Source organism: Rhinolophus sinicus, linkage group LG07, assembly GCF_036562045.2.
Source record: "Rhinolophus sinicus isolate RSC01 linkage group LG07, ASM3656204v1, whole genome shotgun sequence".
NCBI lineage: Eukaryota > Metazoa > Chordata > Mammalia > Chiroptera > Rhinolophidae > Rhinolophus > Rhinolophus sinicus.
The window spans coordinates 69,994,462-70,008,805 of record NC_133757.1 but is presented as its reverse complement, the minus strand read 5'-3'; the positions used below and the strand labels follow the sequence as shown (position 1 = coordinate 70,008,805).

Here is a 14,344-nt window from a genome sequence, read left to right as displayed (position 1 = left end):
CGAGCTGAGAGAACACAGACAAGCCTCTGAGCAGCTGTGCTCACATTCCCTCAATCTTACTAGGGGAAGGAAGAGAACCTTCCTTTCAGGGTCATTGCGAGGATTAACTGAGATACAACATGTGAAGCTATTAGACCAGAGCCTGGAGCACACCCTCTCGCTGGAATTACTTGCTAATTGTCATTCCTCCGAAGACGGGGTCCTTACTACCTCCCCTGCCCTGGCCCTGGGGAACCCTGACAGCTCAGCCCCTTGTACCTTCCTGAATGAATGAATGAATGAATGAATGAATGAATGGTATAACATAGGCACTCATGGAGACCCCGGCACAGACCGAACACTGGCTCATGATACAGAAGATGTACCACACCAGTGCTAGGCACACGTCAGCCCTGAAGAAACATGAGTGCCCCTTGTCTTTCTCCCTGCACCCCACCTTTGCCATCCTCTGGATATGAGAGCTAAGGATGGTGGTGTGCTCCCCAAAATGCAGGGGCCTGGGCCTGGTCCCATTCCTGGAATTGGTTTCTCAGGGAAGTGGGGCCCAGAAAGTATATGTTTGGAAACTATTTTTAAAATTTCTTTTAGGGTGAGGCCATGGTGAGGGGTTTGACTTTCCTGCCACCCAGCACCTGGTCCCTGCTCCAGGGTCTGTCCCTCAGCACTGCTGACGTCACGGCCATCCTGGGCACTGGGTGCTGAGCAACCTCTGGGCCCCACCCACTCGGTGCCAGGAGCTGCCCCCATGTGACAACCACAGATGTCCAGTATCCCCTGCAGGAGGAGTCACCCCAGTTAGAACCCCTTGCCCTCCTCGGAGGCATGTTGTCATTGTTTCTGGGGTCTCCTCTGACAGCTCTGTGGGTGGGCTTCTGCACATGGCCCCCAGCGTGCTGCTGCACCCTTCCCCTGGCGGCGTTTCCAAATAGGGAGCTTCCTGTCCTTTCTGACAGCAGAGCTTGGGGTGAACCAGATCTGAGAACCAGGCGCCCTGACGGCTACTCAGGCAGTTAACTGCTTTTGCTGTTACAAACCCCACAGTTCTTGATGGCCCTGAGGACGCACCATGCTGTGTGAGTGCGCATGTCCGGGCACGTGGGTTGGCAGGGGGGAGGGAGTCAGGGCCCATGCCTTCCCAGGAAACAGGAGGAGCTGGTGGGACCCAGGGCTGTGGGCAGGAGAGGAGGCTGGTCCTGTAGGCTGTGTGTGTGTGTGTGTGTGTGTGTGTGTGTGTGTGTGTGTGTGTTCACGCATGCGCACGCTAAGCAGGATGGGTGGCGGGCTGCAGCAGAACGAGGTTAGGGCTGTCAGATGCTCACTTAGGAGGATTTCCTAGAACAGCCTGTCCTGGATGGAAATAGTCTGGCGCAGCCCTGCCCCCAAGAGTTTCCTGAGATGGAGCCTGTAGGAGCCAGGGCAGGCGGGAACCTGGCGGGCGCTGCAAGAATAACCCTTCCTGCTCCTGGGCAGGCTCCAGAGGGCCCTGAGAGTGCACCCCCACATCTGGGCATCCCGTTTGTTCAGCAAAAAGGCCTGTAATGCCCAAATTTGAGACACTGCCGTCCAGTAACACAATGCCTTTATGTCCCCCATCTAAGCCCCTGGCTCTCCATTTAACCTGTAATATTCCCCCCATCTGAGCGGCCATCTTTCTCTCAACACACTCATCTATAGGTCCCCATCTGAGCCTCCTGTATGCCCCCATTGAAGACATGTGCCTTAATGAACATGCATGCCTGTCTGTCCCCACTGAAGCACACACTCTGCAATGAACAAGCAGGCCTGTATGGCTCTCATCTCAGTATCCATCCGTTTGCATCACAAACCAGGCCATCCACACTAGAATACCAGCTCTACTGGGGAAGGGGTCCACTCTAGCTGACCGCTGGGTCTCCAGGGCCCCAGAACACAGGGTCAGTGAGAGTGTGTGGTAAATGGATGGAGTGCTTAGTTCTGGTGAGACAAGCCACCATTCAGTGAGTGTTTGCTAGGTATAACGCCTCTCTCCCCTGGCACTGCAGGAATTGGGGCTGGCTGACTCTCTGTGTGGCCGTCCTGGGCCCTGCGGGCTGCTCAGCAGTATCCCTGCCCCCTCCCACTCGATGCCAGGACCATCCTCAGTCACACCAACAGATGTCCCCAGACACCTCCCAGTGTCCCCTGGGAGCAGAACCAACCCAGTAAAGACCCTTTTCAAGGTCTTGCGTAGAGCACTCTGAGCCTGCTCTGATGTCATCCTCACAACTACCCATGCATGGCTTATAGGAGTCACCCCCGTGTCACAGATGTGGAGACAGAGGCCTGAAGGGAGAAGTCACTTGCCCAAGGCCAGAGTCAATAAGTGGTGGAGCTGAGATTCAAACCTAACTCTAACTCCACAGACCATGATCTGCTACCCCCTTTTGCCCTTCAAGTTCAAACAGAGATAGGAGAGCCCTGGGAGGGGTGGGGGATTGCCTGCTTCACCTATATAATAACCGCCCATCTGTGGGGCCTACGCCCCCTGCAGTTGGGCTGCAGAAGCAGCAAAAACAAAGCACCCTGGGAGCTGAGCAGAGGGTGCCCTCTTTCTGCCTTGCTTGGATGGGTAATCAGAGAAGGCCTCAAGAGGTGGTGGCCAGGAGGAAAAGGGCATGGAGGGGGCAAAGGCCTCGAGACTGGCTCATCAGGCCTCAGCGATGTGGCTCCAGGGTCTTGCCTGGGTGGGGCTGGCATGATACCCCCCCAGACCTCTGCCCCTCCCAAGAACCAGAGTGTGGCTGTTGGGGGTGCGGCATTAGCTGCTCACAGTAGCCACAGCAGAGGAAGGGAGAATGATCTAATTAGTTTAACCCCCTTAATGAGCAGCTAATTGGGGGCTGTCTAGACAGGAAGCTGGAGGAAGCCAGGAGGAGGAGAAAGAGGAGGTGTACGGGGGAGGAGGGAGAGGAAGAGACACAAATCCATCTCCCCCACTAGGCTGTGAGCACTTGCAGGGCAGGGACAGACATACAGTCGGGGATTTTACTGAGGCTGTCAAAGGAGGGAGTAAGTTTGCCATCACCAGAGGCAACCAATGGAAACTAGAGGGGGACAGGCCCCCTGTGACATTCCCTTCCAGCTCCATGATTCCTCATCACACACCAGATGCTGGTACAGGTTTCCTCCTTGTCCTCTCTTATTGCTGTCACTCCCATTGCTGCCATTCTCAAGGGGCAGGAAGGTCAGACGAAGCCCCAGTGACTCACTCTAACATTTCCTTCTTTTTAAAACTTTTTCTTTTTTGAACTTCCTAAATAGAAAACTAGATTCTTTATTTCCAACCTTACTCTTTTCCTAATCAATAGACTTATGCTATAATTTTCCCTCTCAGGGATGCTGCTGCTTACATCACGGAGACTGTCTTTCAGTTCTAAACAGTAGACATTTTATATGCAGACAGCCTCTTCAATCACAGAGTTCATGAGAAATGCTTTTGAGTTCCCAGTCAGTAAATGATAGGGCAGAAGTCTCCCAATATGTCTTCTACCCTTCTTCTGTAGTAACAGAATCCTCAAATTTGGGATGGGCACATAATTGCCCAAAATAAGACTACAGTTCCCAGTGTCCCTCTGTAGCAGAGTACGGTCACATGACTAATTCAGGGGCACAGAGACAAGCAGAGGAGGTAAGTGCATCTTTTGAGAATTATTCTTAAAGGAAGATGACATGCCCAGACTTGATCCTTCTTTTTTCCTGCTAGCTAGAATGCAGACATGATGGCTGGAGCTCCAGCAGTTTCTTGGACCACGAGGTGGGAACGAAAACCACCTTCAGTGGAGCACAAGGCAGGAGCCTAAGTCCCTTATATCACACTTGCCCAGGGCTGCTGATGGCTGGCCATTTACTTGTGAGAGAAATGTACTGTTCTTTTGGGTTTTCTGTTTCTCACAATCAAACTTAAAGCTTATTGAATACAGAATCTTTATAGAGACAAACCTGACAGAGACGGGGAACCCACAAATAGAACCAAAGAGACACTTTGACCCAAATTAGAGCCTAACAAATACAGGGACAGGTCCTCCCAGAGTTAGGTACCTGCTCTGGGAGCTCACACCATGAAAGATGGAGGACGCTTGGGACCTCAACTGTCAAAACCAGATGTGTTAGAGACCGATTCAAAGAGATGGGAATTTTATAGACAGGAGCAACAATAAACTCTCCTGTTTCCTGGGCACTCATCAGGTGCCAGACCGTTGCTTTATGCACATTTTACCATTTCCTCCTTCTGACTTTCTGAAAAATGAATGATCTCATCACTCCCATTTTGGAGATGAGGAAACTGAGGCTCAGAGTGGTGGGGTCACCAGGAAGCTGTAAGGGCTGGTGGACTCCAGTCCACATTCGTAAGCACTAGGCTATCCCATGGGGTGAACCCTTAATAAGGCACAAAGGATTAGATACAGCGGTGGTGCTTCTGAAATTTGGGGGCAAGACCCTACAGAAAACATGAGGAATGACAGGGACGCCCTTCCAGTGTAACGCAAACCTGTGGGCCACTTTGCACACCATTTCCGGACAGTCACAGATGCGGCCAGATAGAAAGCAGAACCTTGAAAGAGATGAAAATGAGAACCGCGGTAGAGATGGGAACCCCAAAGAAGGGAAATCTTTGGAGAAAGCCATTGGGGACACGATATGTAAACAAAGAATCCCCAGGAGCTAGCGCTCAATAGAAAAGAGACCCTATGGAACTGCTGACACTACGGAATAGGAACCCCACGACAGTCTGCAGAGAACCCTGTGAAGACAAAACAGTAACAGAACAAAATCTCCCTAGAAAAGGACCCTATGAGAAAAGAGACGGGGCTCCTACAAAACTAGAATCACACAGGATAAGATCCCATGGTAATATCGTAAATATAGGAAATCCATGTTGGACCTCAATAAGGGTTCCTACATCTCAGGACCCTGGAGCTGGGGCCTTCTAGATGAGGTCTATGGCAAGTCCCTGAAAGAAGCACCCTGTTGATCAGAATCCCTATTGAGTCAATTCTGTATATCAAGAACCGCACAGAGATGGGCCCCTGTGTGGGCAGGAAAGTAGGGAAAGGAAAAGACTTCGCCCTCCCCGGCCTGAGCCGAATCAAAAAGGCGCCGGGAACCTGAGCCCGAACTTCACTTCTAACAGAGCGCAGCTCGCGTGACTACAAATCCCAGGAGGCCGAGCGGTTCTAGGCACCAACTCGCTCCCTGGCGCCCACGCAGTGCCGGCCGGAATACGTTGTCCCCGCCGCCGTAACCCCAACCGGAAGGCCGGCTCCACCCCCGCAGCCAGCCCCACCTCCTTCCATGTCCTCTGTCCAGTTTCGGCTGCTACTCGTTGGAGAGCTGGGTGAGGTGTAGTAATCACCGCCGGGGCTCGTGTCCACATCTTCCTCCATGGAGCCTGATTTGTGCCGCTTGCTCCTAAAGGGTGAGGGAAGCAGAGCGCAGGCTGGTTACCACAGAGACGCAGGCGGAGGCGGCGGGCTTTGCAAACTTCCGGTTCTCAGGGGTGGGGCGAGAGGAGTGCTCTCGCGAGACATCATGGAACCGCGGACTTTCAGCCAGTTTTATCAACACCTGTTTCAACCTGCGGTTGCTTAGATGGCACACCCGGGGCCAGAGGCAGGGAGGGACTCACAGCAAGCTAGCAAGGTGCAGACTGAAGGCCAGTCACTTGGTCTACTGGAATCCCTAGAACAACCCACTAGGATTATGATCCCATTTTACAGATGAGGAAACCAAAACAAACACAATGTGACCAGCTCATGGTCACACATCATATGTCATCAAGAGCCAGTGGCTTGATTCCCATGGAGTCTCTCAAGGGCTGGGCCTATAGGACTCAAGCCTAGAGTGGGGTGTCAGGGCTGGGGAAAGAGGCACTCAGGGCTGGGTTTTGAAGGATGAGAAGGAGTTTCCCAAGTGGACCATGAAAACAGGCATTGCAGGGACAGGAATGAGTCAGCTGGGGCCAGATGGAGGTGGGTGAGAGGTCGTGAAATGCCCAGAGGTGGGGACCCGGTCACGTACCCACTGGAGGAAGTGCTGGGTAGCGTTCTTCTCATGCCAGTGCTGGCTGGATTCAGGTCGTATGCCAGATGCCCCTGCAGCTCCCCCAGGGAGAAGTTGGGTCCTGTTCCTGTCACCACAGGTGCTGCAGAAAGTGACAGAGAGGTGAATGAGGGAGGGAACAAGGTCCAGGACTGCAGTTGGCCCTAGAGGAGTGGGGAGAGCCATCTGGGGGCAGGTGGTCAGAATGAGAACCCCTTCCCAAATTGGCCTGATTCCTAATTTGGCTGAAACTGGAGTTATTCTATGGATCAGAAGACCAAGGCCATCAGGATAGGCTAAGGTAGCATTGTGAGGCAGAGGCATAGCCAGAGCTGGAGGCCAAGCTTCCCAGCACTCCCAGAGGCCAGGCTCTGCTGATCTGGATGGGAGGGTGATGGTCACAGTTAAGCAGAACGTTGAGGTGGGATTCAAACGGGGGTGTCTGAGGGAGTGGAATGGGTCACCAGTGTTTTCATAGGGAAGACGAGGACAGGAAGCAAAGCGGGTAGGGGAGGTAGAGCCTTCTGGGGTCTCCTCCTGGGACAGAGTAGGGGAGGCCCCAGGAAGGAAGGATGCTGGGCAGAAGGTTCTTTAGCTCTTCCAGCATCTGAAGTCTATTTCTTGGGGAGGAGCGTGTCACCTTGATCTTGGGCTCTTCCTAGGATACTGCCCTTCCTAGGAACCTTGGCTTGGTGGTGATGGGGTGGCTGGAGAAGACGAGGGGTAAGGCAGGGGTGGGTTCCTTCCTGCTCCCTGAGCCCGTCCCCTCTCCCTGAGATCCTCTTAGTCTCCATCCCAAGGTCACTTCTCTTTCAACACCACTTGCCCTGTATGAGCCCCTCCCCTCACTAGGTCCCAGCGCAGGGTGGGTGGGAACACTCACTCCGGGACACTTGGATGAGCTCGGTGACACTGAACACACCGGAAGTGATGAAGCTCTCCTGGAAGTCAGTCGTGTCTGGAATAGGGAGAGAAAGGGGGTCAGCAGGTCTGTTTCCCTCCTCGACACCTTGGGGCTGCCCAGTCTCCAGGGGCTGGACCCAGTGTGGGCGGTCACCCCGTCACCCCCTGCAGTCCTGCAGTGGGGAGCTAGCCAGCTAAGCCTCGCTGGTTTGATTGAGTGCCTCAGCTCTCACAGAGCTGGAGCATACATTCTTTTCTTAGTATCCTCAGCCAGTCTCCCCTTCTCTGGGGAGGCCCCAGGTGGGCCTCATATCCAGCCTCGTCTTTAGGCTGCAAGCAGAGGCTGGACCTGGGTTCAAATCTTGGCTCGGCTACCCACTTGGCTGTGATCTGGTGCAAATCCCTTCCCCTCCCTGAGTCTTGATGATCCCTAATCACGAAAATGGGGTCCACACACCCTGTCATCAGGGCAGCTGTGACATATGAAGCAAACTATATAGGAGGGGTGGGCTTGCTCTCCTTGCATCACTCATCATCCCAGGCAACACTGCCATTTCATATCCTTCTCCCTCCAGACTGGGAGCTCCACAAAGGCAGGGATGTCTCTGCCCAGGCCCAGCCGTGTCCCCAGTGCCTAGACTAGAGCCTCTCAAATGGGCTCAGAACGACAAGTTGAATGGAGGGCCCACGGGTAGCAGTTAAAATCCTGTGTCCCCAGAACTGCTCCTTCCCAATGTCAAAGGAAGAGGACCCTCCTCTCCGGGCTTGGTGTGGTTTATACACGAATGATCACAACAGCATGACCACATTAACCAAAACTGGAAACAACCCAACTGTCCATCAGTGGATGAATGGATCAACACAACGTGGCCCATCCCAACACTGGAATATTACTCGGCCATGAAAAGGAGGGAGGTGCTGACACTCGCTACAACGTGGATGGACCTTGAACACACGGGACTCAGTGAGAGAAGCCGGACACTCAAGGCCACACAGTGTGTGATTCCATTTATGTGAAATGTCCAGAACAAGCAAATCCACAGAGACAGAAAGTGGTTAGTGGTTGCTAGGGGCTGGAGGAGGGGGATGGGAACAGGGTTTCTTTTGGGGTGATGAAATGTTCCGGAATTAGTAGTGGTAGTTGCACAATATTGTGAATGTACTAAATGTCACTGGATTTTACATTGTAATATGGTTAAAATGACACATTTTATCTTATGTGTATTTTGTAATACATTTTTTAAAAAGCTTTTATTTATTTTAAGTGCGTTTTTCTAGGACCCACCAGCTCCAAGTCAAGTAGTTGTTTCAATCTAGTAGTGGAGGACTCAGCTTACACTGGCCCATGTGAGGATCGAACCGGCAACCCTGGTGTCATGAGCATCTTGCTCTAACCAACGGAGCTAACCAGCTGCCCCCTATAATACAAAATTAAAAAAAATATATCATTAAGTCTGGGGCAGCCGGATGGCTCAGTTGGTTGGAGCACAGGCTCTGAACAATGGGGTTGCCAGTTCAATTCCCTCATGGGTCAGTGAGCTGCGCCTTCCACAACTAGATTGAAGACAGTGAGCTGCCGCTAAGCTTCCAAAGGGGCAACCAGATGGCTCGGCTGGTTGGAGAGAGAGCTCTCACAGTTCAGTTCCCGCATGGCAGCCTCCTGCAACCCTGCAACTAAGATTGAAAACGGTGACTGGACTTGGAGCTGAGCTGTGCTCTCCACAACTAGATTGAAGGACAATGACTTGGAGCTGATGGGCCCTGGAGAAACACACTGTTCCCCAATAAATTTTTTTAAAAATAAATAGTAAGTCCAACATAAGGTGTGTCAGGTAGGGGTAAGGCAGGCAGGGTTGGGGAGCCTGCAGGGAAGGAGACCTATCTTACCCAAAGGACTCAGAGAAGGCCTCGCTGAGAGGTAACATTTTACCAAGACCACAGGGTACTGGTGGATAATAGGAATACATGAGTTAAAATTTGGATACTGCCAAGAACAACACCTGGCAGTATTGGCTATTCTTAATAGGGTGATCTTAAATGTGATGTTTTGCCTCTTCCCCAGGGGCCATAAAGTTCCTGGTGGTGCAAACGGCCTGTGCAAAAGACCTTGGGGTTGGAACACACTTGGTGAGCTGGAGGCTAACAGGGCTGGCGCGGAAGGAACCAGGGAGAGTGGTCAGAGAGAAGGTAGGACAGGCAGGCAGGCATCTCAGCATGGGGGGCAGTATGTGCTGGGAGCAGTTCTTCTCCAGGCCCCCAGGGGGCAGCATGGGCCACAGGGAGCTTACCACGGAGCTCAGTTCCCAAGCTGTCGGAGACCCTGGATGGTCCGGGAACCCCAGCCTCCCTGGTTACAAGCTTTGTGCACACCATTTATTGAGCACTTACTATCTTCCCAGGCTCATGCTGGCATGCTCAGGGCCACAACATCCTGGGGAGGACAGGGCGGTGGTCCCCCAGTGTCCAGGGGAAGTGGCCATGGCTGCTTCCTGCTGACCCAGCTGGTGTCAGCACGCCCCTCCGCCCTCCCCCACCGGGGTTTCCTGTTTGTGCAGCGCTTGCCCAGCTCCATCTCCAGGGGACTCCCTGGCGAGCAGGGAGGAAGTGATTTCCTCCGCCAGACGCTGGAGCTCCCCAGGGGGCCAGGCCAAGCGCTGCTGCCCCAGCCGGCCTTGAACATCTGGCTTGGACGGAGGTGCCTGGGGATTTCGGGAGGCCATGGAGGACTCAGGGTCACAGACGGCCAGTGAGCAGCGGTCTGGGGCGGGGGCTGTGAACCTCCTGGAACCAGCTGGCTTCCCTGGGCATGGCTGTGCCGGTCCATCCAACCGGATGCCCTCACACACTGGTTGTTCCTTCCTTCCTTTCTTTTTATCTCTCCTTCTTACTCGTCCCTGATACACCATCTCTCTAGTTTCTCTTTCTCTCTGCTTCATTCCTCCCTCCTTTCTCTACAAATATTTATTGAGCACCTACTGTGTACCAGGTCCTGTTCTAGGCACTGAGTGCACAATAGCGATCAAGACAGACAAAAACCTCTGCCCTTGAAGAGGTGATGTTCCATTAGGACAGATAAGCAAATACATAGGCAATTACTAACTTTCTCTGAAAAAATAAAATAGAGGGCGGTGATCAATCAAGAGAGGCTTAGGCTGCTTGAGCTCAGGGACTCAGGGAAGATCTCTCTAAGAGGGGGGCGTCTGAGCTGAGACCTGGGAAATCTGGAGAGGGAGAGCAGACAGCACATGTGCAAAGGTCCTGGGGTAGAACTGTGCCTGGCATGCTGGAGGAACAGTAAAGAGGTACTTGTGGCTGGAGCGGAGTGAGCGAGGGGGAGAGAAGGCAGAGGCAAGGGCAGGGAGGGAACAGGGCAGGTCGTTCGTTCAGGGCCTTGGGGGCTGCAGGGAGGACTTGAGCTTTTTACCCAGAAGAGACAGGACCCCTGGAGGGCTGTGGGTAGAGGAGGGGTGGGACCTGTGGCACCTTCTGGCCACTTCGGGGAGGACAGACTGTGGAGGTTGGGATCCTGGGGGGATCAGGGCAGAATCAGCTTCCGAATCCTTTCTGTCCTTTGGGGCTCTGCTCCCAGCCCTGCCTCTGGCAAACTCTCCCACTTTCCATCCCCCAACACAGAACTGAGTTATCCTACTCATTGTTAAATGTCCCATGGGACTGCAGGGCCCTCCAGGGCCCCTCTAGTGGGATGAGTACCTTGGATCCCAGGCACTGGGAGCTCAGAGTTGTGGGTTCAAAGCACTGGGTGGCCCTGGGCAGGCCCCTTAACCTCTCTGAGCCTCAGTTTCCTCATCTGCAAAATGGAACAACACAGCACCTACCCCACAGCATCGCTGTGAGAAATGAACCGTTCATACTCGTATGTGTAAAGCATGCACCCAGAGCCACACAGAGTACATGGGGATGCTCAGAAAATGATACCCAAATAAAAGATGGGAATGGGGCTGTGCTCTCCACCCCTCGCCTTCCCCAGACTCACCCAGCGTGATGGGCTTGCTGTCTTCCTGGTCAGAGCCCATCCCTGCCCGGGGACTGCCACTCTGTTCTGCATCTGCAAAGAAAGGGAGGAGGAGTTGGTGACACTGCAGGGACCCCCACCGCAAGAGGAGAGGATGGCCCCTGAACATGAGAGGATCCAGGGTCTCTTCTTGGCCCCCTCCCTTGGCTGCTGTCCCAGAAGATCACGGATGTCTGGCAGGGCACCTGCAAACCCCAGCGCAGGTCCCCACGTGCTGGAATGTGGCCTCACGCACAGTACAAGAATGTATGTGCAGGGGCTGGCTCTGCTGTGGGTTAGAACTCTTCCCACTCTGAGCCTCAGTTTCCTCATCTGTGAAATAGGGTAGTTCGTTTAATCCAGCCTTAAACCTAGTAGGTAGGAGCTATCATCCCTATCTTACTGGCATGGGGAAACTGAGGACCAGTAAGAAGTCCTTGAGCCCTCGGGCTCCCTCCCCTCAGCCTTGAAGTCCTAAGGGTTCAGCCCTTGGTCTTGGGGGGCCACTCAGGGCCCCCAAAGATGGGACAGAAGGGCGTCCCTCTGTAGCTGCAATGCCCCCACCCACCTGCCTGGCATGGGGGCTCCCTCCCGCCCCGGCGTCTGCCCCTCCATCTTATCTAAAAATAATCAGGCTCCTTGGCAGACGGGCATAGCAGACAGACGCTGAGCTCAGCTTTATCGGCTCCGGTGGCCTGGATGGAAGGTGATCACGCCAGCTCGCTCCATAGTCCCCACATCCATTCAGGACCGGGGCTGCAGGGGGCACATGGCTGAGCCCAGCCAGACAGGGATCCCCGGACTCACTCATCTGTCTCTCAGGTCAAACAGGAAGGTGGTGGAAATCACCATCAAATACCAGAGAAAGAATCAGGGCGCTCCACCTGCCACACCGCAAAGCTGGGAGTAACTCTGTGTGTGTGTGTGTGTGTGTGTGTGTGTGTGTGTGTGTGTGCCCCCTCAGGCAAGTCACTTAACTGTTCTGAGCCAGTTTTCTCCCCTTTCAAATGGGTGTGAGCATTGCCCAGACCCTGCAGGAGGCAGTAAGGACATAATCCATATGAAGTGTTCAGGGCATACATGGTAACGTCAGTCACATTATTATTCCTATTGTGACAATTACTAAGTTTTTTAGATCTCTAAGAAGATCGCAAATATGGCACTTTATTGTTCCCATTTTGTATGTTCCCTTAAATCCTTAAGATAGCTACAAAGCTGGCATTATTATTGTACCTATTTTATAGGCAAGGAAAACGAGTTAGAAAATGAAATGTTCCCCACCCCAAGCCACTTGTGCTCTGTTATGAAGGTCACAGGTGACTCTTGAACAATACGGGGATTAGCAGCACCGATCCCCTGTGCAGTCAAAAATCCTTGTATAATTTGACTCCCCAAAAACTTAACTAATAGCTTACTGGAAGCCTTGACCGGAAGCCTTATTGATAATGTAAATAGTCAATTCATATATATTTTGTATGTTACACGAATTATATACTGTATTCTTACAATAAACAAGAGGAAAAAAGGTTATTTGGTAAATCATAAGAGAAAATACATTTACAGTATTTACTGAAAAAAACCCCACGTGTAAGTGGACCCACACAGTTCAAATCCATGCTGTTAAAGGGTCAGCTGTATTTCGTTCCTTGGTTTGTGTGGGCAGCCAGACCTCCAATGCCCTGTGTGTGCGTGAGCCGGCTGGCTTCTGGGATCAGATGCCTGAGTTCCCATCTGTCTGGGAGCCTCAGAGGAGGTGTGGTCAAGGGGAGGTCACTTCCTCTCTGGGGGCCTCAGTTCCTTCAGGGTTGTCATGGGGATAATAATAATAATGATACTTCCTAAAACAGTCATGAGCCCTTGCTGTTTGTCTGGCACTGTGCTAGTGGCTTTGCACACACTGTGTTTTGCACACCTACTGGCTGCTAAGATTGAGGGTGCCATAAACAGCACAGGAGCGGGGCTTGTGCAAGGCCGTGTCTCAGTTTCACATCCAGGAGCAGCCCCTCCTTGACCTGTATTTGCAGCCCCAGTCATGGCTGCCTGGGCTGAGCATGGCTGGGCAGCGGCCGAGGGGAGTGTGCCCGGCTCGGCCCTGAGCCCTGTGGCCACTGCTGGGCTGGGCAGCCAGCGGCCCCTCAGAGCTGGCCAGTCCTGCTTGGATGGCCCCAAGGCTGGTCACAGGTGGCCACTCGGTTGGGAAGTGCCCAGCCCGGGCAGCCATCCGTTGGGCTCCGGGCCTTGGGCACAGGACCCTCTTCAGGAACTGTGCCCACATGGACTCTGCAGGCAGCAGTGCCTGGTTGGCACTTGGGCACTCCCCCAAGAAGGGGAGATGTTTCTTGAGCATCACCTCTGTGCTTGTGCTTTGGCACCAGGCAGACCTAGTTGTGGGCCTCAGATGCAATGCCTCATCTCTCTCTGTGCCTCACTCTCATCTGTGAAACAGGCACAACCACCACACCTCCCTCAGAGGCTGCTTGTCAGGGAAAAGGTGACAATGCATGCAATAAAGTGCTCCAAACAGTGGTTCTCCATCCATAGGAAGTAGGAAGTGCTTCATCAACTGGAGGGGCCTTACTACTAGTATTACCATTTCTGTTGCTGTCTGTGCCTCAGTTACTCTGTATCCATTAAAAGCTATGGTGCTAGACTATGGCTGGCTCCAGTGGGAGCCTCTGTCTCACTGTTCATTCACTCGATGACCTCAGGCCAGCTCCCCACCTCTCTGAGCTTCACTTTCTTCCTCTGTAAAATGGGGGAGATAATAAACCCCACCCTCCAGGGTTTGTTGGGTTGCCAAGTCAGCTAGTAAGTGTAAAAGGGTTGCCATCAATTTGACAATAATACACAGCAGCATTGGGGAGAGATTATAAATGATACTGGGTTTTTAACTTAATTTTTGTTTCTAATTGTTCATAGCTAGCATTCAGAAATGCGATTGGGTTTTGTATGTTAATCTTGTATTCAGCAACCTTGCTGAACTCATTTTTGAGCTCTAAGAGCCTTTTTTGTTTAGATTCCTTGGGATTTTCTATGTAGACCATCATGTCATTTGCAAATAGGAACAATTTTATTTCTTCCTTTCCAGTCTGTACGCCTCTGATTTCCTTTTCTTGCCTTATTGCGTTGGTTGGGACATCCAATGCCATGTTAAGTAAAAGTGGGGAGAGCATGTGTCCTTGTCTCGCTTCTGATCTTAGGGGAAGTCATTCATCTCTCACCACTATGATGTTAGTTGTGGGTTTCTATAGATCCCTTGTTGTGTTGGAGAAGTTCTTAACCTTTTCCACAGTTCAGGGAAGTCTGTTTCTTTATTTAAATAAGTGTAGTTTCTAAATAATATGATGCTGTACTTATATGCCATTGCATTGA

The 14,344-nt window shown here is 52.5% G+C and overlaps 1 protein-coding gene across 8 annotated transcripts in view; it reads right to left on the bottom strand.

Annotated features, from left to right (window-relative positions):
• NFIC (nuclear factor I C) overlaps positions 1-14,344 on the bottom strand; it is a 67,792-nt gene that overhangs the window by 15,784 nt on the left and 37,664 nt on the right. For all 8 annotated transcript variants that reach the window (XM_074337566.1, XM_074337568.1, XM_074337567.1 and 5 more), the window contains exons 3-6: positions 10,955-11,026; positions 6,941-7,015; positions 6,037-6,160; positions 5,303-5,427 (exon numbers count right to left, since the gene is read on the bottom strand). In XM_074337566.1, coding sequence (XP_074193667.1) covers positions 5,303-5,427; positions 6,037-6,160; positions 6,941-7,015; positions 10,955-11,026 — 396 coding nt within the window. The remainder of the gene's footprint in view (positions 1-5,302; positions 5,428-6,036; positions 6,161-6,940; positions 7,016-10,954; positions 11,027-14,344) is intronic.